Below are 25,795 nucleotides of genomic sequence, written 5' to 3'. Positions count from 1 at the left end.
AAAGCTACAACATTATCAGATATTATATTTATATATCTATCTTCTAAGGCACTTTTTACCATATCAATCCACCTATATCTTGGTCTTCCAATGGGTCTTTTTCCTGCCAACCTGACAGAGAACACTTGTTTGGCTAATCTTTCCCATTCCGTTTAAGTGACCATACCACCTGAGATTAACTCTTTTTTAGCCATTATTATTAGCTTTGCTCTTTTCTCCAAATTTTCCCAAAATATTTTTGTATATCTCACAATCATTTCCTACTCTGCTATTTAGATCCTCCAACAAGGACCACCTTTTCCATTGTGTCAGTTGCTTTTTCTAAAGCCTCAAAAAATTCCTCCAATTCTACCTTAGGAGAACCTACTGTGGGACCATAGGCACAAATAAGTCTCATTGTCCAGTTCCCCATTCTCATATTTGTCCACATCACTCTACTTGAAATTGCCTGCCATTCAAGAAGATTAGCCTCGTATTTAGTGTTGAATATTATGGCTATTCCTTCTTTTCCTTGATTGTCATTGCTTGAATATAAAATTTTGTATTTATTGCTCAGAAATAGCTCACCAGTTTTGGTCTTTTTTGTTTCAGTCACCCCTATTATGTTGATCTGGTACTTGTCTAATTCCTCAGCTAGCTCCATATCTTTGCCATTCAGGCTTCTTATGTTGACAGTACCAATCTTCAATTCTGGTGATATTGAGTTGGGGTGTGTTTTAGGATTTGTTCCAGTAGCTGACTTTTCGCTGGTCGCCCTGGTTCCCTGGCTAAAACAAAGGGGGGGGGCCTTGTTTAACTGGGCGACGCCCCAGCCAGCATGAAATTTTGTCATATTGTACCATCATTTTCTATATTGGTTTAACCAATAAGAATACAATTTGGTCGGCTAAATCCCAAATTGCCAGCCCATCCTCGTTTGTTCAGTCTCCAGGTAGATACCCAACAGGGTGCACCACGAGAAGGTGAGGATTGGATATTAGGTCAGAAGCCCTGGTCAGTTCTCCGCATTCCTTTAAAGGCTATGTACAGGTCTCCTCTTAGTTATACAGCTTTGACCTTTAAGCACCCCTGTATCCTATGTTATCCTTTCATGTTAAAATTTCTTTTCTGCTTATTTCCATCATAATTTCATATATAAAAAAAGGCCTAAGTTCGATTCTCGTCATCATGGGAGGAATCCTAAAATGGACGTTTTCAATCAAAGGTGAGTTAGCTGATCTCATACGGAGGTAGCAGGGTTTTTTCTCTCGGGTTTTTTCCCAGAAACTCGGGTTTTTCATCCCACATACAGACAAATCGGCCCTTCAGAACACACGCAATTTACAGACAAAAAAAAAAATACTAGCCGTGGTGGTGGTAGTGGCCAGTAGACGGTGCTGATGATTGGTGGTAGAGGAGAGATGTACAATAGGTGTCCTCCCGCAATGAGTCTTCGGACTCCTTGGAGGTGTCATGAATAATAATTATAATAATAATAATAAAATGAAGAAAGCATGTCTTCTCCAAGCAAGAATGGCCAGCAAAGAATGTAAGGACTAGATTGAAATAAAATTCTCTCACAATACAAATCACAGCACAGTAATTTATTCTAATATTAAGTTTTATTTTTAAACTAGCTTATTCTTATAGCTGATGCAGTAAATCTCACCCCGAGGATCAATGAAATAGATAACTGAGAGGAGACAACCACACAGTCAAAAGAAATGTAAAGATTTAACCTACTTTTGATAACTGTATTCTATGTTGGCTGAAACTATATACTGGTATATACAGTACAAGAATAAAACATAAAATATATCATGTCGGTCACATCACATTGGGGAACCAGAGTGAACAATAAAAAGCTACAGGAACACCACTAATCTCTGATGACTAAAGAAGGGTACCATCAACATAAGAAGTGAGTTAGGTTAGCAGAAGAGAAGTATCATGTTGACATAAGTGGTGTTAGTGAGGACAAAAAGACCAAAATCCTTTAAAAGAATAAGTATTATGATTTACTCAGGCATGGTAGGGAGAGAGTACCTATAGCAATGAACACTAAATAAAAATATAAACTTCTTGAACATGCACTAATATTAGGTGATGTGGGCAAATTCTGAATTGCAAATCAGATAATATGCTTAAGTGGTCATGGTTAGTTCTAGCAAGAAAGAAGTAAAGAATATGAGTAATTAGACAGGTCAGTTGATATAAAGGAAAATAATCTTTCTTGATGGAGACCTAAACAACAGAGTAGGAAAAGAATCAAACAGAAAAATGTTGTGGGAAATTTGGAGAAAAAGGCAAAGTTAATAATAATGACAGGTACTTGCTAGATTTCTGCCCAAGCCATTTTCTAACTCAGCATTTCCCAAACTATGTTCCGCAGAAAGTAAATAAGTGTTCCATGAAAAATTATCAAAATTAATATGAGCCTGGAATGGTTTTAAATGCTGCGACAAGTTTAAACATGTTTGAAAATCAGGAGCTCCTCACTTTGCATGTGGATTGTACTATTAAGGCCAGCACGTGCTGGCTTTGACTCAGCCACCCGCGGTTGTCAACACCTCCGAGTGCGAGTGAAGTATGGAGGTATCTATTCTAGGAAACGTGCAGTCACAAGCAAGGCAAGTTCGATGCAATGCGCTGCGGTCCGGCATGCCTGTAGTTTGCACTATTGCATTTTTGCAATGTGATACAGCCTACTGCAGGGATAGTGCGCACTTCGCTTTACTGAATATGAGACCAATGATTCTTGACCCTAACCAAGGTGTTCCGTTAAAATTCCAGAATTTGTGAAGTGTTCTGTCATAGGAAAAGTTTGAGAAACCCTGCCCTAACTAGTCATTAATATCATCATGTTTCAGTATTAAAATGTACATAAATTTATAAGGAAAGAACACACATAAAATAATGTTCAAAGCTACAAGAATGTACAGGAAATTTGAAATAAAGAAAGCCTGTATCTTCCAAAACATCTAGCGTGATATCAAGGTATGAATATCCCACTGAAAAGAAAAACATGTACTCAAGTTCTTGAAAGACTCAAACACACAAATATTACTGAAGAAAAAGAAAAGTCAGAAAACAAACTATATTTAGAGACAGTGTCAAAAATCTAAACTTTCATTACCTGGTGAAACACCACCACTCTGCTTTTTGGAGGTTGGAAGTGGCCTTTGCCTTGTTTCATCCCCAGAGTAGGATTTCCAGTTTCTGTCCCCCCTTTCTTCTTGCATGCAGTTTGGAAGATGACCCTGCTGGGCATACTCATTACATCATTATCATTTTAAACTAGGGAGTCAGTTTCTGCAGGCTGGCTGCCAGATAATGCATGGGACTGGATCTGATGGTAATGCAGCTGTTGGAGGCTTCCTGATCAGCTAGTGAATAATCCTGCTGTCGCTTCCCTGTCAGGTCATGCTTGGAGGGAGACCAGGTTAATGGTATGCAGAGGATAATGTCCAAGGTTACATTTGGACTGGAGTCTGAGCACTCTCTGTGTGAGTTATGTACACGAGTCACACACCCCAGCTGCATGCCACTTCTCTTTGTTTTCTGAATCAACCACCCTACTCATGAAAATCAATAACAAAAATAGTAGTTTCAATTGGAGATACAAAAAAAATCTAAAAATATGAAAAATATACCAAAAAAAATTTAAACAAGTAACAAAAATACACCTTAACCTACCCAAAATGATACCAAAACTTTTTCCAATAAAACACTTCTATATTCATTTCACCAACATTTGAGGCATTAATACAAAGAGTGACATAGATCACCACTTAAAGACATCAAAACCTGATCATTTTCCCAACAGAACCTCAGCTGGCATCTTCCATGACCACAGTCCACCTCAGCTATCTCAACTACATGCTACATGATGCATTTTGCAAAAAGGACGGAGGGATGTCGGATTTTGTGAAATCTGACATCTCCTGTCAAAGGCTATCCAACTTAGAATCCCCACTTTTTGATCTACTCTGGCTCAAGATTTCATTACCTCATTTAGCAAATGAAGGCTATTACTGCTCTCCTAACTGTGAAAATCCTGCTACCCTTTTGACAATCGATTACTAAAAATTGATTTTTACAAATTAATTACCCAAATTGAGATTGTCCTCGGGTGCTTAAGGGTCAAAGTTGTATAACTGAGAGGAGACCTCCACATAGCCTTTAAAGGAATGCGGAGAACTGACCAGGGCTTCTGACCTTCTCGTGGTGCACCCTGTTGGATATCTACTTGGATATTGAATGAATGAGGATGGGCTGGCAATTTGGGATTTAGCCAACCAAATTGTATTCTTATTGGTTAAACCAAAATAAAAAATGATGGTACAACATGACAAAATTTCATGCCAGCTGGGGCGTTGCCCGGTTAAACAAGGCCCCCGTTGTTTTAGCCGGGGAACCAGGGCGAAGAGCGAAAAGTCAGCTACTGGAACAAATCTGAAAACAAACCCCAACTCCACATCATCAGAGTTAAAGATTGGTACTATCAACATAAGAAACCTGAATGGCAAAGAAATGGAGCTAGCTGAGGAATTAGATAAGTACCAGATCGACATAATAGGGGTGACTGAAACAAAAAAGACAAAAACTGGTGAGATCTTTCTGAGCAATAAATACAAAATGTTATATTCAGGCAATGACAATCAAGGAAAAGAAGGAGTAGCCATAGTATTCAACACAAAATACGAGGCTAATCTTCTTGAATGGCAGTCAGTCTCAAGTAGAGTGATGTGGGCAAATATGAGAATGGGGAACTGGACAATGAGACTTATTTGTGCCTATGGTCCCACAGAAGGTTCTACTAAGGTAGAAGTGGAGGAATTTTTTGAGGCTTCAGAAAAAGCAACAGACACAATGAAAGAGGAAAAGTTGGTCCTTGTTGGGGATCTAAATAGCAGAGTAGGAAATGATTGTGAGATATACAAAAATATTTTGGGAAAATTTGGAGAAAAGAGCAAAGCTAATAATAATGGCAAATATCTGTTGGATTTCTGCTCAGGACATGGACTGGTTATTACTAACACCATGTTCCAACATAAAAATGTGCACAAATTCACATGGAGAGAAGAGGCTAGGAATAAGAAAAGTCTCATTGACTATGTTATTGTTGATAGTGATGTTTTCTCCCTGGTGCAGGACACCAGAGTGTACAGAGGATTTGAAATTGGAAGCGATCACTATTTAGTCTTGAGCAGGATAAAATTGAATTTCGTATTGAAAAGAATAACATGTAAGAAAGTTTTAAAGAGAATAAAAGTTGAGCAGCTCTCAGATGTGAACTGTAGACTAAAATACACAAAGATTATTGAAGAAAAAATGAAAGTTTGAGAACAGCAACCAAACCTTGGAGATTCAGTGGCAAACTCTGAAGAAAACATTGATTGATTCTGCCAGAGAGGCATGTGGTGAGGTTGTCTGTAAGGATAAACAAATCAGAACTCCCTGGTGGACACAGGAAGTTAAAGAGGCAGTGAACGAAAAGAAGAAAGCATATCAAAAGTTCCTGTCAAATAAGTCACCTTTTGCTCTTAGAGAATATAGAGACAAATGCAAGAATGCTAAACACTGTGTAAAACTAGCTAAACAAAAGTTATGGGAGGACTTTGGCAAGAATATAGAAAATAAATATCAAGAAGGTGGTAAGATATTCTGGAGGTTGTTGAAGAAGCTTAAAAATGGAGGAAAGAGTGCTGTAAAAGGAGTTAGAGATGATAAAGGTGAAATGAAAACGGGAGAAAAAGATTTCCATGAAGTATGGAGTAATTACTTTGAAAATTTGCTAAATGAAACAAGCAGTGACTACAGCACAGTGGTAAAAAACACTGACCAGGCATGCAGGCAGGAATACATATCCATACTTGAAGTAGAAAAAGCCATCAAAGGCAGCTGAAGTAGATGATATTTGAACAGAAATGTTGAAGTATGGTGGTATAAGAGTCTTACAGTGGCTGCACTGCATAGTCCAGGAAGCTTGGACAGAGGGAGAAATTCCCGATGATTGGAGTAGAGCTCTCATAGTACCAATATATAAAAAGGGAAATAAAACTGAATGGGAAAATTACAGAGGTATTTCCCTACTGAGTGTTCTTGGCAAGATCTATACAAGGATACTGGAGAAACGGTTGAGAAGAATTGTGGAAGAAAAATTTGGTGAAGAACAAGCTAGATTCAGGCCAAACAGAAGCTGTCAGGATCAGATCTTCACTTTACGACAAATAGTCGAGAAAGCATGGGAATATAACAAAGAGCTGTATTTTAGTTTTGTCGATTTGGAAAAGGTATATGACAAGGTGCCAAGAGAGAAGCTATTCAATACGCTGCAGTTATATGGTGTTAATGGGGCATTATATCAAGCAATACTTAGTCTTTATTTGAGTTGTAAGTCAGCAGCTAGAATTGAAGGAAGTACAGGAAGATGGTTTAATGTTAAATCTGGTGTGAGACAAGGATGTACATTATCTCCTCTGTTATTCATTATCTCTATAGATCACATTATGAAGGAAAGTGGTATTAAACATGACATCAAAATTAGAGATGTTAATGTCAGCTCTTTGCTTTATGCGGATGATGATGTACTTCTAAATAAATCCGCTATGTCTGCAAGATTCTCTGACTAAATTGAATAGCTGTTGCAATAGATATGGTATGAAGGTCAGCAATAAAAAGACAAAGACAATGAAAATAGGCAAAATCATTGAAAATGTCAACTGTGTTGTGAATAGAGAACCTGTGGAACAAGTAAAACATTTCAGCTACTTAGGCACGATTTTTACTGAAGATGGTAAATTAAATATAGAAATAGACAACAGAATCAGCAAAGCTGGTATGGTGGGAAGTCAACTGAATAAATTCATATGGAATAAGAGAGAAATTAGTTGGAACACTAAATTAGCTGTATACAAGATAGTGTTCAAATCAGTTTTAACTTATGGATCTGAGAGCTGGGTCAGAAGTAAAACACTTGACCAAAGATTAGAGACCGCAGATATGAGAGTCCTGAGAAAGATTAGAGGCGTGAACAGATGGCATCAATGGCAATATCATATAAAAAACGAGGATATTAGGAAAAAACTTAACATTGTCAGCATCCAGGAATGCATTAGCAATGCTAATCTCAGGTGGTATGGTCACTTAAACAGAATGGGCGAGGAAAGATTAGCAAAACAAGTGTTCTCTGCCAGGTTGCCAGGAAAACGACCCAGAGGAAGACCAAGATATAGGTGGATTGATATGGTACAAAGTGCCTTAGGCGATAGAAATATAAGATCTGATAATGTTGGAGTACTGACAAGTAACAGACTGATTTGCAGGAAAATTGTAGATAGGAAGTTGGTAATGATATAATTTTTTCATGTAGTACTATCATATCGCGTACACCCCTTGAGGGTACATGGCAGGAATTTGATGATGATGATGATGAGATTGTCCTCCTTGGTGACTTGAATGTCCATAACACACTGGCTCCCCTATGCCAACTTTACAGATCAAGCTGGAAGGGGAGATCAATCATTTGCCATCAGTCATGATCTAACACAAATAGCCAATCTACCAACCAGAATACAAGACAATCCTCATCATTCTTTCAACATTCTTAACCAACTCACCCTCCAAATATACCATGGATGTCTGCTCTCCCCTTGGCAACTCAGATCACAATCTTATTCAAGTCTCTTTCTCCACAGTTCATCCTCCTCCCAGCCAATCTCAGACCTGTATCCTATGGAACTCTAATTGTGCCAACTGTGATGACCTCTGGAATTTTTATGTTGCCTTTCCATGGTCAAATTACTGATCTCACTCTCATGATCCAAACACCTTCACTGAACTAGTAACCGAAATAATCATCACTGGAATGAGAGCCTTCATTTCCCCACTCCACTGTAAACTCCCAACCTGTATCCAAGCCATGGTTCTCAAATAAATTTGCCTCTGTCATCCATAATGAAAATGTAGCTTATGTTCAATGATGGCTTAAATTACAAACTCTAGCTTCTCATTTAGCTTATACAACAGCCAGAAACATGTGAAAAAGTTATCAATGATTCCAAAGCAGGCTTCATTAGAATGAAATGCAATAAACTTGCCTCCTGTTCAATTGGCAGTCAAGCCTTCTGGTCCCTTGCTAAAAGATGTTGGGTGTAACTTCTGTGTTCCATGTTGCCACTTCTCTTGCAAGCTGATAGTACATGGTACTAAGGTAACCTCACTCAAGTAAAAGGAAGACCTCTTGGCATCAGTTTTTTCCTCCGACTCCTGCTTAGATGACCAAAGCAAATCACCTCCTGTACTTCCACAAACTGCTAACTGCATACCTCCTCTGAACGTTCATCAAAAGGACATCAGAAAAACCCTCATTAATCTTGACACCAATAAAGCTCCTGGTCCAGATAGTATTCCTCCAGTTATGCTCCAGAATTGACATCAATCCTGTATCATCTATATAAACTTTTGCATTCTACTCCATCTATCCAACAGCATGGAAGCAATCCCACATCTACCCTATTCCCAAAAATGGAGACAAAAATCAGCCATCTAACTATCGTCTCATTGTTCTCTCACCTCAGTACTTTCAAAAGCAATGGAGAAGATTATCAATAACCAGCTTCTTCCTTGCCTGGAGACTCAATTGGCGATCACCAATATGGATTCCATCATTCTCATTCCACAGCCGACCTCCTAGCTAATTTCACCCACCTTTGGAATCAGACTATGGAAATATTTGGAGAAACTCATGTTATCACTGTTAATATTTCTAAGCTACGTGATGGTGTCTGGCACCTAGGCCTCCTGAACAAGCTGGCATATTATGGCCTCCCCTTCTACACTGTGATAGGATCGTCAGATTCCTCACTGGTCATTCGGTGTGTGTCATGGTAGATGGCTTCCTCTCATCAGATTTCTCCATCAGTGTTGGAATGCCCCAGGGTTCTGTGCTCTCATCCACATTCTTCCTTCTTTTCATTAATGACCCCCCCTGTCTCTGACTTAAAATTTTATTCACTGCTTCACTGATGACAGTACTCTTCATTCATCTTCCTCATTTGTTAAAGCCTGCAGTTACCCTAATGTTAGCTGCCTCAAGATCTTCCATAACCAGTCACTTGAACACTGGCTTCCTCAATATCCTCAGACAAAGTGAAGACAACTTCGTAAATTTCAATGCTAAAAACACTTGAGCCTGTCTAACTCATCCCCTCTCATTTTTGATAATGTTCCAGTTTCCTTTCAAGATCAACTTTCTCTTCTTGGGTTGACTATCACATCCAGTTTATTCTGGCAGAAACATATTACTTACATAGCCTCCTTAGCCTCTAAAAAAGTTTTTTTTTTTTTTTCCCATTCTAAACATTACTTCTCTTCCCTTCCATTCTAAACATTACTTCTCTTCCTCTCAACTCCTAATACTTTATAAGTCTCAGATCTATCCAACTTTGGAGTGCTGTTCCCACATTTGGGGTGGAGCATCCAAGACCTCTCAAGAATTCTTGATGATATTCAGAAGAGGGCAATCCATTTAATAGATTACCCTTCCCTTAAAGACTCCCTTCAGTCACTTTATCATAGGTGCTCTGTTTTAGCAGTGCCTGTTCAATAGGGCATTGCTCCTCTGAATTCGTTGCTACCATTTCTCCACTTTCTTCTAACCATAGAGGAACTAGAGCAGCCACTGGCCTGGCCAATACCCATACACTGTCCAGCTTCAAATACACTGAACATCTTCTCATCAGCTTCCTTCATTCCACTCACTTCTATTCTTTGGAACAATTCTTCCCCCCCCCCATACTGATCTTCCCACTGAGTACAACCTCCCACTCTAAGAAACATATCAACAGTCAACATTTTCTCTTTATTCACTTCCCCACACATGACACCACAGCGTTATAGGTCTTATGTCCTTTCATGTGTGGAGTCAACTAAAAACTGAGGTAATTACTTTGAAAAACTATTAAATAAAGTAACAAATAATAGAAGAATAGTAGAAATATTCAAGAGGAATGCAAATCAGAACTACATATTAATACTTGAGGTAACAAAAAAAATTAAAACACATTGCTGAAATAAAATAATATCCAGTGTGAAATGGTGAGGTATAAGTCTTGCAATGGCTGCAATGCATAATCTAGAATGTTTGGTCAAAAGGTCAAAATCCCAGATGACAGAAGTAGAACTCTCATCATGCCAACTTATTAAAAAAAAGGGATATAAAACTGAATGCAAAAGTTAGAGGATTTCCTTAATGAGTGCTCTAGGAAAGATTTATATAATAATATGAGGGAGGAAAAAAAAAGGAAGAAAGAAAGAAATCAAAACCGAAAAACTGCTGAAGACAAAACTGGCAAAGAGCAAGTTGGATTTGGACAAAATGGAGATCAAGAATTTTTTACTTTACAATAAATAGTTCCAAAATAAATAAATATATCATTGAGTACAATACTGATTTCTGTTTAAATGCTATTGTTCAAAAAAAAAAATAAATAAATAAAAAAGCAAATGATAAATTACTAGGAAAAACCTGTTCAAAACATGAACATGGTATACACAGCCAATATCGTCAATTTCACTACAGCACACGCCATTATAACAAACTATAATTTGTTATAATGTGCTATTCTAAAAAAAAAAAAAAAAATTCTCTATAGTAAACCATCCACTATAAGGAACTATTTCTGTTATCCCTGCAAATTTGCTATCACGGGAATTGACTATATACAGTTATACATAAGTTGTAAATCAGCAGTCGAAAATTAAGCATAACATAGTTTTGTGTTAAAATTTGTAAGGCATGGTTGCATGACATTCCGTTGTTATCTATCATCTGCATGGAGCACAATCATTAATGAAAGGAGTATTAAATCGGATCTTTATAAGGAGATAAGAAGATGAGTTATCCACTTAAATTAATCTCTTGCATCTTCAAGAGTCTTTAGCTAAATGAAAGAATTGCCATGACAAACATGGTATGAAAATCATCAATAAAAAGGCATGTAGGAAAATAGAAAAAAAAACTGCATTCTCAGTAATAAGCTACAGAATAGATTACATAGGATTTTTGTTACATAGGCACAATTTTTAATGAAAAGGGTAAGTTAAATATAGACATACAAGGATGGTCTGAAAAATTCTTGGACTAACAATGAAAAAATGAATTTATAATTTCAAAATTATATTTTTCAACATAATCTCCCTTAAGACTAATACATTTATTCCAGCGATGCTCAAGCACATTATCCCGTCCCTGTAGTAGTTCTCAGTAAGATCTACAAAATACCCCTGTACAGCTGCTATCACCTCTTGATTCAAAGAAAAACGCTGACCAGCAAGGAAGAGTTTTAATTTTGGGAAGAAACAGAAGTCAGAGGGAGCCAAATCTGGTAAATAGGGTGGATGTTAATTTTCCCATTGCCAAAACACCTTTGTGGGCAGATGCAGCATTCTGATGAAAGATGATTTTTTCCTTCTGCAAACCGGGTCTTTTCTTATGAATTTTTTCTTCTAGCCTGGTTAATAGATTGGAATAATATTCCCTGGTTATTGTTTTACTTTTTTTCAAGATAATTAATAAACAAAATGCCTTTAGTATCCCAAAACACCGATGCCATGACCATTCCTGCTGATGGAACTGACTGTCTTCTTTGGCTCCAAACAACTGGCTTCTGTCCACTGTTTTGACCGCTGTTTGGATTATGGTGTGTAATGGTGAATCCAAGCCTCATCCATAGTAATAAATCAACGCACAAAATCAGTTTTTATTCTTGTTAAAACGTTCCAAGCACTGTTCAGAGATTTTCATGCGAGTGCGTTTTTGATCTGCTGTGAGCAAGCGCGCCGCCCATCTTGCGCAAAGATTTTTCATTTGCAATTCTTCATGCAAAATATATCCTAAACATTCTTTTGAAATGCCTATAGTCTCAACAATTTCACACACTTTGACATGCCGGTCATCCAATACCATATCATACACTTGATCAATGATTAAGTCATTGGTGTTGTTATACTAATAATAATAAGAATAATAACAAAAATCACAATAATTGTATACTCACTTTTCCAATTTTTTCGAAGATGCTCTGTCGAGTACACTTATAGGTTGCAATACCCCATTGTTTTAATAGATCCAACTTAAAGGGAGATGTCCTGAGCACTATATGTTCATTACCATTTATAGGAAATAAATCTGGATGACTTGTTTCTTGGGATAGTTCTAAAATAAGAGCATCAGGCAATCAGCTCAGTTTCTAATGATCACTACATGAGTTAAAAACTATAATTTCAAACATTATACCAAATACATTTATTAAATTTACTGAAGAATGTAGGTTATGAGCATGACAGAATGTTATTTCAATATATTTCCTCTAGTACAATTTTTCTTTTTTAATACAGTAACAAAATAAATGAAATATTTGTTTTATGTTTTCCTTAATTTAGTGATGAGCCTATTGACCAGTTATAGACAGATAGATATAGTCTTATCAAGTGATTTTACTGAGTCCATCAAGAGAAATGACAAGTGTTTCTGTCATACACAGGCCAGCATAATTTCTACAAACTGCAGATTTTTTTTTTTAAAAAAACCTAGTTATTTTTATATTTTCAAAATGTAAAGTACAGTGAGTTAAGATAACATGTGACAATATCTGAAATCTATCATTCTAAGAATAGAATAAGAGCATGTAAAATAATGGTATTGACTAGACACCCAATACTTAATTTCATTAAATTTTTTTTATAAAAATTGGCTTAATCTCATTCAATTTATTTGTCAATGCTTTCTGCCATTAATTAAATAGTTTTGATCTTATAGCCTATCTGTACATGGGAATCACAAACAGAACATGGACCAAGTGGTTGGAAATTCAGTACAACCAGGCATCAAAATTAAGGATCTTCATTTTATACAATAGTTGTAGAAAATTATAATGCATGGATGCAAATTGTAAACAGAAGAGGAGAAGGGAACTCACTGAGTATGTATAAATGTGAGTATGTATGCAAGTACAAGCTAAATGGCATGAAGCTGAAATGTATATAATTACTACATTCAAGGGAGATCTGAGTGAATACTAGATGGTTAGGAAACAGTAACACAACCAACAGAGGTCTCATACATCTTGAATATTCATTATAGATAGGAAAGAAATCATAGTGCTTTGCTCTGTGTGCATTAAATGACTGCAGATAGATAAAGTATGAGACTTCTATAACTGGCACAGTGAGATGTTACAGGGTGATATGCAAGCCTGCTATGGACGAATGCTGCAATGTTTGGTGCAGGTAATGTCAACAGTCATGCCAGCAGCTTGCATAATCTCTTCCCCCCATCATACAAAATGGGCAAATGGCAGTCCAATGTGTGTAATACTGAGCTTACCAATGTAGAGAAAAAAATACTAGTCCATGTAAGAGCCTTTGAGTGAGACTATTTTTTTAGGGTAAAGTTAAGAGATAACTGTTTTTTTGTCAAAGTGATAGAGCAGGTTAATTTGCTTTGACATAAAGACTTTGAAAAGGCAATGCGTAAAATGTACCAGTAGCCATTTGTATATCTTGATGATGGATAGGATCCAATCAGTGGAGGGTGCTCTCCCTTGCAAAAAAGTACACATGGGACAAGCTTTGATTGAACAAGTGCACAATAAAGGCAGAGCAAGGTAAATTGATCTGCACCTCACTTTGTAAAGGATAGAGTGTGAAGGATATTTAATACTCTTTTGCACTTTTCTCTTAGTTGATGAATGTGTGCAAGGAATGTTAGCTTTCTGTCAAAGATGAGTAAGAGCTTAGCTTCTATTATTACTGGAGAAATAATTTATACTTTCTTTAACTCTGCATTTGCATGAAGAGTGTGTCTTTAGCTGAAAAAAAATTGTTACACTTTTTTTTTTCTGACAAAAGCCTGAACTCATGAAAGAGCCCATGGATAGATGAAATCAGTTACTTGAAGTTAACTTTTGATGACATTTGTGTCACAAAAATGACAGCAAATATGGAGTCAGCAACAAGAGAGCATTGCCTACTATGAGAGGAAGTGATTGAGGGTAAAGAGTATCACACTTAAGACAAAGCCTTAAAAGAGAGAGAGAGAGAGAGAGAGAGATAATGTACCTCACAGGTGTTCAGCTAGAGAAAAAGTTTTTGATAAAAACAGGAAGATTCCTTCTGAGACCTAAATTATAGAAGTCTCTTAATATGCTATATTTCCAGACTATGTCATAAGTTTTTTTTCATGTCAAAGAATACTGATACCAGATATTCTCATTTCAGGACTGAATCTCTTATACGTGTTTCTAAACAAACCATGTTGACCAATGTCTACTGAGAGCAACACTTATATTTGGAGAGAAGACTGTCACTTTCTAAATACCAGAGAAGTCTGGCATTTACCATTTTCTCCAATATCTTACAAACACATTACATTGTTCTATATATGTTCTCTTTCACATCCCACATGAACTGCAAAAGAATAGGAGGGAAGCCAATTGTAAGAATCTACTGCAGAATATGAACAGGTGGGCATACGGAAAAAAAAGGATATACTCCATTAAGATGGGAGAGGTCATTATTACAAGCTAAACAATATGGCTTCATCCAATCTTGTTGGCATTACCCCATAGTGTTGTGCCCATTTAAGTCAACAATATGAAATATGGTCTGAGGCAGTTACAATATAAGATTATCAAGGTTTATCTAACTCAGAACCCAATGGTAAATAAATGGAACATATCATAATAAGAAATCCCACTAATGGGTGAATAGGTCCAGCTTAATGCTGCACTTCCAGAGCAGCATTAAGCTGGACATGCTGAAAAGGAGTATACTGTCCCCTAGGATAGTAACTACACCATAAGCTGGACCATCTCCAGTTCTGTCCTTTATGTGTCCGGCAGAGAAACCTTGATATCACTGACACTTGGATGAAATCTATGACAGTTAAATAGGAAATCCTTAAGTTAAGGATTTCCTATTCTTTTGGCTTTAGAGACTTGTCTAATTTCCAAGAGGTTAAGGACTTACGAGGGTTGTCTGGTTTATGTTTGTCATCTGATTTTGGTAAGTATGAATAGTCACTGTCCATTTCTTCCTCTGAAAAAATATTTAATACTTTATCTGAGGTATCAAAATCAGTTGTTTAGGTTTACTTTCAGAGGATACAGAAGTTATCCATTTTTTCTGTGGGGGATTGGTTGTTTTTCTTTCAATATATCCTTGCTAAAATTTTCTTGACAAGTGGGTTCTCATTGAATGGGATTGTTTTAGGATGTGTTTCAGGAGCAAGACCATAAAAGGTTGAAACTCATGTGCTCCAAAGAGCAGCAATGAACTCATGTTCAAAAGCTCAGGCATGCTGAAATTATCAAATGATGGAATACACATTTAAGTTGCTTTTGATATTTTCTTAACTGCCACCTTCTGAGCACTTAAGGATTTCAGGACATGTTTGGCTACCTTCTTTTCCATTTACTGATATATTTTGTACTCTTTTTCTCTTTTGTATTTCTTTTTCATCCTTCACTGTTTGGTAACTTCATCCATTTTTGGTGTCACTCATGTACTGGATTCTTGGTCTCCCTTTACCATGTTTTCCCTCCATTCAAATTTTTAGTCCAATCTGAGTCCTATCATATTGGATATGACATTGGATGTGAGAGGTAAGCAAACAAAAAGAGTTGGTGGTGGCAGGAACAAGGAGAATGTAAGACAGGATATAATGAAGTTGTTGAGAAAGATAAAATATAATAGCATGATAGGAAAGGTAGTTTGTATGTTGCCCAGGTATGATAATGATGAGATGAGGAGGAGAGCAAGGATTATGAATAATATGAGATGATTGAAACATGAGGTGAATGATATAGAGGAATGTGTGAAGAGAAAGGAGTTCAGTTTGTTAATGTGTGTGGAATGAGTTTGAGGGATGAATTGAACTATATAAGAGTGATGGCTGCATCTGAATGCCAGAAAACATTCAGATGCAGAAAGGAAGGAGGGAATGAAATGGTGCTTATGAATGGAGAAAGAGAGAACCAGTGTGCAAGACAAAACAGGAAGACACAGCGTGAGAATGGTTGATGCTCAAAGTGGAGACAAATGTGTGTGTAGACAAGGATAGCCTGGGAGGTAAAGAAAACAGTTGGATTTGAAGAAGGTTATGGGATGAGTAAAGAGAAAAAGAAATAGCTCAAGGAAGGTATGGGGAAGTCGCATCTAATAAGTGATATCAATGAAACTTGTTATAGATCCAGGAAAAAGCTGTTATATTTACATACAAATGCTAGAAGCATCAGAAACAAGAGAAATTAAATGGTTACATTGATTGCATTTGTTTGCCAAAAATTGTTGGAATAAATGAAACATGGTTGGATAAGGATGACATTCTGACAGAAATAGAGATGGAAGGGTATGATGTTTGTCATGTAGATAGAGAGGGTAAAAAAGGAGGCAAAGTGCTACTAATGAGAGAGAGAGAGAGAGAGAGAGAGAGAGAGAGTTATGTCTAGAGATGCAAGGGTGATATAGTCACAGTGGTTTTTGAGGCAGTATGATGTCAGCTTAGTTGGATGATATACCTGGTAATGTGGATGGTAGTGACCATGAAATGTATAATCAAATTAGCCATGCAAATAAGAAAAGAGTATTCATTATGGGCAATTTAATTATGGTAATATACACTGGGTTAAGTAGATTGCAACTGGAAGTGAAGAAAATGAATTTCTCAAGTTTTTGAGGGACAATTACCTCAGACAGCATGTAACAGGGACACATGAGGATTGATGGTCTTGGATTTGATCATCTCATCAGAGGTTGTCATTATAAATGAGGTGTTAAATTTCCCTCCAGTTATCAAGAGCAACCATGAAGTGATTACCTGGGTAGTTGCCAGCCATATGAGGGCTTTAAGGAAATGGTATATGTGGAACTACAAAGCTGATGATTATGAGAAGCTCAGGAGGCAGCTTGCAGCTATTGCATGGAATGAGGAGTTGGGTGGAAAGGAGACCAATGTTACTTGGGTGATATCCAAGAACTGTCTAGTAGAAGCAATGCCTAAATGTATTCATGAAGGATCAGAAGGTTAAATAAGGTAGTTAGTTGTGAAATGGATGAATGAAGAGATTAAAGCATGCAATACAGAGAAAGAAGCCAATTTGAAGGTAACATAAGATGAGTGAAAAGAATCATGGAAAATGTTTAGGAATGCCTGGAAACATACATTAAAAGAAACAGCAAAGGAAATTGCAAAAAGTTATATGCTGAAGACAGAACCCAAAGAAACTGTATGAAAAGTACAAATGCAAACAATAATGTGGGAGACATAATAAAGAAGAGACTAAAGAGTATGACATTTTAAAAATGAAAATCCAGAATTAACATCTACTGGGTGCTGAAAAATTGTGATAATCACCATGAAGGAATTGAGGTAGAACCATGCAATTTACACATTATTCTACATATTCCTCATGACGTGCTATACACTTGTTATAATGTTGCTGCATTGTTTGCAATCCTCTGAGAAAAAAGTCTTTCTCTTGTTGCACAAATCAGCTCTCAGCTGCATATATGACTTCACTATCTGTGGTAAAATTTGTTCCTTTCGAGTGTTCCTTTAAATTTGTGAACAGGAAATAGTTAGATTGGGCCAAGTCTGGCAAACAGGGTGGATGAGGCAGACACTGGAAGCTCAAGTTGTGTATTGTCTGTTGGGTTTCATGAGAAGTGAGCAGGTGATTGTCCTGCAAAAGCAACACTCCTCTGCTCAGTTTCCAACAGCATTTTTTGTCAATTCCTTCAGAGCTGTTGAATAAATTGTTGCTATAACAGTTTCACTTTTTTTTGAGGTACTTGGTAAGGATTACACCATCCATTTCTATCCCAAAAGACAATGGAAAGAACCTCCTCCCCCCCCCCCTGCTGACTTGGGTTTGGAACTTCTTTGGCCATGGAGAACCTATGTGTCTCCACTCAATGGAGTGGAGACACATTCTTTGGTCTCTGGGTCATAGTGATGAAGCCATGTTTCATCAATAGTCACAATATGAGCCAAAAAATTGCAGTTGATTTCTCAAAATGACCCCAAATCACTTGAGATGACAGCATTCAAACTTTTGGGGACCCACTTCACTGAGAGTTTCTGCATGTTCAGATGCTGGTGGATAATGACCCCAACTCATTTCCTGGATATCTCTATCTTTGCAATGTTTTTGGCTGGTATTCATCTATCATGGCATGCACTGCATCGATGTTTCAGGTGTGATCACTGTGGAAGATCTTCCTGACCTGGGGGCATTTGTTGTCTCAGGATGCCCAGTTTTAAACTTGGCCACCCATATGGTAACTGTTGTATATGCTGGGGCACATCCCCTCAAGTCTCACACAAAGTTTGGTGAATCTCAGTTGCACTTTTCTTGGAGCATGAAAAACTTGATGACAGTCCACACCTCTGTGTTTGAATTTCTTCAAAACCTCTGACACGTCTTCTTATACAGGGTGTTCGGGATAAATTTGACATATTTATAATTAATTATATTTTTCCGTAAGTTACATGTATTAACACACACTTCTCTTCATTTAAAAGTTTGGACCCTTCTTCATTCATATACAAGATGTCAGAAAGGATGGATAGCTGGAACCCACCTGAATCATGGAAGAGAACAACTTGTATCATGATGATTCGTGCCCGCCATCAAAATAAGGATATTACGACTGCTGCCCAATGCTCCCTGAATACAGTAAAAACAATCAGGCATGAACTAGAGACTTGCAATGGTGACTATGAGGATGTAGCAAGAAGAAAGATCCCTAGCAGACGATCTGATTGCGTTCGTACAGCAGAATTCCTCGCAAATCTGCAGGAACATGTGTTGAAGAACCCTGGCATTGGAATTCGGGCTTTGTTCGTGGAGTTGCTAACTGTAGTCAAGCCCTGGATAACAAGGGTAGCCAATGGTAGGCCGTATGTATGGCAGCAGGATTCGGCCCCTTGCCACACCTCTGGGAAAAGTCAAAAATGGTTGTCTGAAAATTTCTACGACTTCACCAGTCCAAATGTTTGGCCTCCAAACTCCCCAGACCTTAACCCCATGGATTATTTTGTATGGGGCGCAGTTGAAAAAGACACCAATCGCACTTCCAGTAATACAAAAGCCCAGTTAATGGATAAAATTAAAACAGTTTTTGCGGCCCTTCCCAGGGAGACTGTAGCATCAGCTTGTTCGAGGTTCCGAAGCAGAATTGAAGCTGTGATCGATGCTAATGGTGGTTATTTTGAGTAAATCTTGTTGATAGTATTGTAATTAACTCTGCCTGTAATGTTTTTTTGTCAATTCATTAAATTTAATAGATACAAAGAAGATTTTCTTTTTCCTTACGAAACTGTCAAATTTATCCCGAACACCCTGTATATCCCAAAAGAAAAAAAGAACAAATTATTACAATTTGATGAAACAGGAGGATTAAAGGGTTTTAAGATATGTTCTTTCTTGTGGTTATATCGGTTGGTTTAATATCATTTTTATTCTAGTAGGTGTTTATCAGAACTATTCAGGCCCCCCCCCCCTATAAATTTCAAAATGTTACATTAGCTTAATGGAAATGAAATTAAACAACTTGCAGAAGAATGGAAAAGTACCATGTGGACATAACTGGCATTGCTGAGACAAAGGAGACAAAAAACAGATAAGATCCTACTAAATAATAAATATAGGATGTTATGTCAATAATGATCAAGGAGTAGCAACAGCATTTAACACTAAATGTGAAAATAAACTTCTTAATTGGAAGGCAATTCCAAGCAATTATGTGGGCAAACTCCAAAATAGGGAAATGGACAATGAAACTTATTAACTTATTTGTGCCTATGGAACCAAAGAGTTTTTCAGAAAGAAGAAGAATTTTTAGAGCAAGCAGTTGACATAAAAGAAAAAAGTGGTCCTTGTTGGAGTTCTAAACAGCAGATTAGGAAATTAATTCCCATCAGGAACATAGAAACATTTTGGGAAAATTTGGAGAAAAGAACAAGGCTAATAATAATAGTAAGTGCCTGCTGGTACTTACTATTACTCGTGTCTTCTCCATGTGTTCACATGGAGAAGACACAAGAAATCAGAAAAGCTTCATTCACTACGTATTTGTAGATAGAGTGATGTCTTCATGCTGGTTTGAGATACAAGAGCATACAGTGGATCTGAACTTGAAAGTGATCAACCACTTAATTTTACGTAGGATAAAAATGAATATCACATTCAAAAGAACAACATAAAAGAAAGTTGTAAAAAGAATTTGAGTTGAGCAGCTTTTACAGGTGACATGTAGACTCAACCATACAAATATTATTCAAGAAAATCTTGAAGCCTTAATGACAATTTTTTAAGAAAATATTGATAGATTCATCTAGGGAGGAATGTTGTGAAGTTGTCTGGAAGGATAGAAAAATAAAAACACCATGATGGAAACAAGAAATAATCCTGGAAAAGCAGACAGCATACCAACAGATCCTAGCAAATAAGTTGGCAGACACTTCAAAACAATACAGAGGAGAGAGAGAGAGAGAGCTAAACTACATGTAATAGCTAAACACAAGTCATAAGAAGGCTTTTATAAGAATACAGAAGTTAAATATCAGGAAGGTGGAAAAATGTTCTGGTTATTAAAAAAGCTCAGAAATGGAGGAAAGAGTACTTATTGTAAAAGGAATGAAAGATGATAAAGGCAACATGAAAACTAAAAATAACGATATTGTAGATATCTGGAGTAATTGCCAGCCTGGTTTGCTGAGTGGTTAGTGCATCTGCTCTCCAACCAATAGGCTGTAGGTCCAAATTCTGCTGTGGACACAGATGTTTGTGATTGTCTCAGTGGAAAATGAAATTCATTGCCCTGTGTAAGACCAATACCCTGTTTACTGAAAGCTAAAAAGGTCCATGTTTGGTCTCTAGAGCAGAATTTCTGGACTATGTAAAAATACATATATATATATATATATATATATATAAAATCAATAAAAATGGGGGGGGGGGAATCTTAGCCTGCCCATGATATGAATGTATGTACTACTATAGGTTTATCAATAAACCTTTCTTGGGTGGGAGCATAAAAATTACTTTTTTTTATTTTTAGAGGTACCTGTGGCATAGTATAATTATTAAAAGAACACATAAGACCACAGTAATAACTTCTAATTAATAAGGTATAGATATTGAGAAAACATATTGCCTACATTTTTGTAATAAATTTACCTGTACCTTTACCTCAACAGGTAAAGGTACAGATATTTCATACTAAAACTAATAGTACATCTTCAGTGTTACAAACAGTTATGGGAATGGAAAACAAGCAACGAACATTCAGTGGATCGCCTACTAAAATACATTGTTGCTGCATGCTAGGAAATGATAGAAAATAATATATTAATTATTATTTAAGATAATTGTTTTTTTAATGATTACATAAAATAAAAGTCTCCCAGATCTTCCAGGGAGAGAGAGACAGTCATTTCGATTTAAATTCGGTCGGTGTAAAATAGCTTCACAACTTTCTTTAAAAAGGCGTTCATATTTGAACCTGCATCTGTCTGGACTTTCTAGCGACGATGCTAATAAACTTCATTTTGAAGTTGTGACTCCATTATTTAAACGCAAATTACCTCCATGCAATTTATCAAATGCTGAAATCAAATGGCCAACTTCCTTAGGAAGAGATAATAACATATCTATTTCTAAGGCTGATAAAGGAAATGCTATTATAATCATGAATAAGGCTGACTATGAGACAAAAGTATCCAGTCTTTTAGAAGACCTCTATCTACAAAGAGATCATGCATAATCCTACAAATTCACAAATTAAACAATTAAATAAATTACTTGATGAGATTATCAGTTGAGACCCAAATTATGTGGATAAATTATGCACCTACTTTGGAAGAATTCCCTGTCTATATGATCTCCTGAAAATCCATAAAGAAGGCTGTCCAGTACAACCTATTGTGAATTGTATTGATTCTTCTACCTATCGAATTGCAAAAATCTTGTCACGTTCTTAAGTGCTCTTACTGGACATTCCACATCCTATATAAAAAAATTCAACAGATTTCCTTGAAAAAAATCAAGGATATAAAAATCAAAGAGTCTGAGTTGCTAGTCAGTTTAGACATTGTGTTCTCTGTTTATCAATATTCCATTAACCGACACAGTCAAATTATTATATGAAGATTACCCTCCAGATCAATTTGTTATCCATTCAGGTTATTTTAGTTGGAAAAACAAGATCTACAAACAAGTTAAAAGGTACTGCCATAAATAACCCTTTGTCTCCACCTGTGGCTAACTATTTTTTGAAACAATTCAAAGACACTATTTTCATCCATTCATCCTCAACCATCTCTTTGGTATCGTTATGTACAAGGGCTGTTCAATAAGTAATAAGACTAATTTTACTGTCGCGAAACCACTCATCACAATATTAATTTCTGTGGAATAAAGAAATCTTGCTGTCTGTTAACAAAAGAGGTTGATAGATGGCATATATGGGCTGATGTGCCAGAGTGTCACATGACTAAACGCAAGCCTGTTTTGGCGCGCCAACAAGCCGCGACCAGTCGCCTAAATGGAAGTGTCCTTGGAACAGCGTTATGCGATTAAATTTTGTGTGTGTTTGCAAAAATCGGCATCGGACACTTTTAACATGATACGCGAAGCTTTCCACGATGAAGCAATGTCTAGGGCAAGTGTTTTTCGCTGGCATAAAACTTTTAAGGAAGGAAGGCAAAATGTGGAAGATCTTGAACGTGAGGGAAGACCTTCAACATCCATCACAGAGACAATGATCAACACAGCAGCGATTATCATCAAGGAGGATCGCAGAATTACAGTACACCAGCTGCATGTTGTCCTGAATATCTCTGTGGGAAGTGTTCACTCAATCATGGCTGAACATTTGGGACTGAAACGTGTTTGCGCACGATGAATTCCCAAACTCTTGACACTGGAGCAAATGCAGCATCGCGTGGATGTGTGCTGTACACAGAATGGAAAGAAAGACTGAAACAAGAAGGCGACAACTTCTTAAAATGCATCATTACAGCAGATGAAGCTTGGTTGTATCACTATGACCCTACAATGAAACAACAAAGCAGTGAATGGAAGCATCCGTCTTTGCCTATCCCCAAGAAAGCAAAAACTGTAAAATCGGCTGGTAAAGTTACGACTACGAAGGCAGTGTTTACCAACACGTTGCAGAACCCGGGGATACCGTAAACGGCTCATACTATGCGGACGTTTTACAGACAATGGTACAGCACGTCAAAAGGAAGCGTCCATTGTTAAAGAATGGCTTCTTATTGCACCACGATAATGCAAGGCCACATATTGCTGGCGGTGTAGTGGACGTTTTGCAGAAGAACAACATAGATATCCTACCACACCCTCCATACAGTCCTGATCTCGCACGTGCGATTTCTGACTGTTTCCTCAGCTCAAGAAACCACCAAGAGGCCACCATTTCGAAAGCAATAAAGCATGTGTAAAAGCTGCGGAGGCGGTTTTGAAAGAACTCAAAAAAACGGACTCGTGTTTAAGAAGTGGACGCAACATTGGGACAAATGCATTGCGTCTCACAGTAGTTACTTTGCAAAAGACCATGTAAATAATGACGATTAAAGGTAATCTGTTTTCTGTATAAATATAGTCTTATAACTTATTGAACAGCCTATGTAGATGATGTTTTTGCCATTTGGTCACATACTGAAGATGAGCTTCCTACAACAGATAAATAGCCTTCACCTTCGTATCCAATTCACCATGGAAAAAGAAAATTCTAGTACTTTATGCCATTTTTGGACATCCTCCTTACTCGAACTTCTTCTGGTACCTTATCTACAAGCGTCTTTCGAAAGTCCACATTTACTGGCAGATACATTCATAAAATCTCTGCTCACCACACATCTCAAAAATTTGGCATTCTTAAATATCTAATGAGTAGAGAACATAAAGTTTGCTCTTCTCCAGAAATCTTACAACAAGAACTTTCAATCATTAAAAAGTTAATGGAATCAAATAATTACCACCCTAATCAAATCCAACAGATAACTGAATCTTATGTTCCAATACCTAAAGTTTCTTCAACAGTCCACAGAGTTCCAATCCCCTACATTCCAGGACTCTCAGAACCTAAGTAGAATTTTAAAAAAGTATCAATTGATTCCCACGTATATTCTTATCAACAAAATTTCTTCCTTATTGCCTTCTACAAAAGATAAAATGTCATCTCTATCTTTGGCTGGCGTTTACCAAATACCATGTGAATGTGATGTTTCTCATTTTGGACAAACTGGCCGTTCTGTGGAAAAAATAATTAAAGAACATCAATATTATATTGAATACAACAAACCTCAAAAATCTGGTCTAGCACAATACTGGATATTAACACTACCCATAATATCCAGTGGGATAAAGCTATTCTCCTCCATAGATGCGAGTTCAAATATGAATGCCTTTTTAAAGAAAGTTGTGAAGCTATTTTACACCAACCGAATTTAAATCAAAATGACTCTCTCTCTCTCTCTCTCTCTCTCTCAAAGATCTGGGAGACTTTTATTTTATGTAATCATTAAAAAACCAATTATCTTAAATATTAATTAATTATTATTTTCTATCATTTCCTAGTGTGCGATAACAACGTATTTTAATAGATGATCTACCGAATGTTCGTTACTTGTATTTCATTCCTATAACTGTTTGTAACACTGAAGATGTACTATTAGTTTTAGTATGAAATATCTGTACCTTATTAATTAAAAATTATTACTGTGGTCTTAAGTGTTCTTTTAATAATAAAAATTACTTTGACTGTTAAACTAAACAAGCAGCAACAGAACAGCAGTAGAAAATATTTAAAAGAAATGCAAATAGGCATACACACCAACACTTGAGGCAAAAAAGAGCCATTCAAAGCCTGAAATGTGAAAACACAGCTGGAGTAGATGATATTTGACTAAAAATGCTCAAATACAGAGGTATTAAAGTTTTCCAGTGGCTACTGCAATGTCTAATTCAGAAGGCCTGGTCAGAAAGTTGAATTCTGGATGATTGGAGTAGATCTCTCATAGTTTCCATCAATAAAAAAAGATAATACACCTGAATTAATTTGAGAATTACAGAGGAATTTCCCTAATGAGTGTTCCTAGTAAGATTTATGGAAGCATACTTGAAAAAATACTGAGAAAAATGGTGGAAGACAAACTTGTAGAAGAACAGACTGGATTCAAGCCAAACAGAAGTTGTCAATCAGATTTTCACTCTTTATGGCAAATAGTTGAGAGATCATGAGAATATAACAAGAATTTGTACTTTTACTTTTACATAACTCAAACTAGTTTAAGTTATGGATCTCAGAGATTGGTTAGAAATAAAGCACCTAATCAAAGATTAGAGACCACAGATATGAGATTTCAAAGAGAAATTAGGGGCCTGAACAGATGGCATCAAGAGCAGAATCATCATCATTATTATTCAGGCCTCCATGGAGCAAAAGACTCATTGTGGGAGGTCCTTCTTAGGAAACAGTCTATCATACCACACCTTGAACTCATTGACCATTCTTGCTCTCATCACTCTAAAAGGCAATGCATTCCAAGGTTCAACCACCCTTCCACGCAAAGAAACTACTCCTCATCCTCTTGCTCACAGTTTCCTTTCGTAACGTCCAAGGATGCCCCCCCTTGTCATCGCTCCTTCCCGTTGTTCCACCAAGCAAAAGAATCCCCCCCCCCCAATGTCCACCCTGTAACTGCCTCTCAACAGTTTAAAAG

At 36.9% G+C, this 25,795-nt stretch overlaps 1 protein-coding gene across 1 annotated transcript in view; it reads right to left on the bottom strand.

Annotated features, from left to right (window-relative positions):
- The window catches only part of LOC150107423 (arfaptin-1-like), an 80,522-nt gene that overhangs the window by 37,496 nt on the left and 17,231 nt on the right, over positions 1 to 25,795 (bottom strand). Inside the window, exon 3 of the mRNA XM_090391877.1 lies at positions 12,042 to 12,199. Coding sequence (XP_090248003.1) covers positions 12,042 to 12,199 — 158 coding nt within the window. The remainder of the gene's footprint in view (positions 1 to 12,041; positions 12,200 to 25,795) is intronic.

The sequence above is a fragment of the Typopeltis vanoorti genome, chromosome 4, assembly GCF_054136105.1.
Source record: "Typopeltis vanoorti isolate ZY-2024b chromosome 4, IOZ_Tvanoo_1.0, whole genome shotgun sequence".
NCBI lineage: Eukaryota > Metazoa > Arthropoda > Arachnida > Uropygi > Thelyphonidae > Typopeltis > Typopeltis vanoorti.
This window is presented reverse-complemented; position numbering and strand designations above follow the sequence as displayed.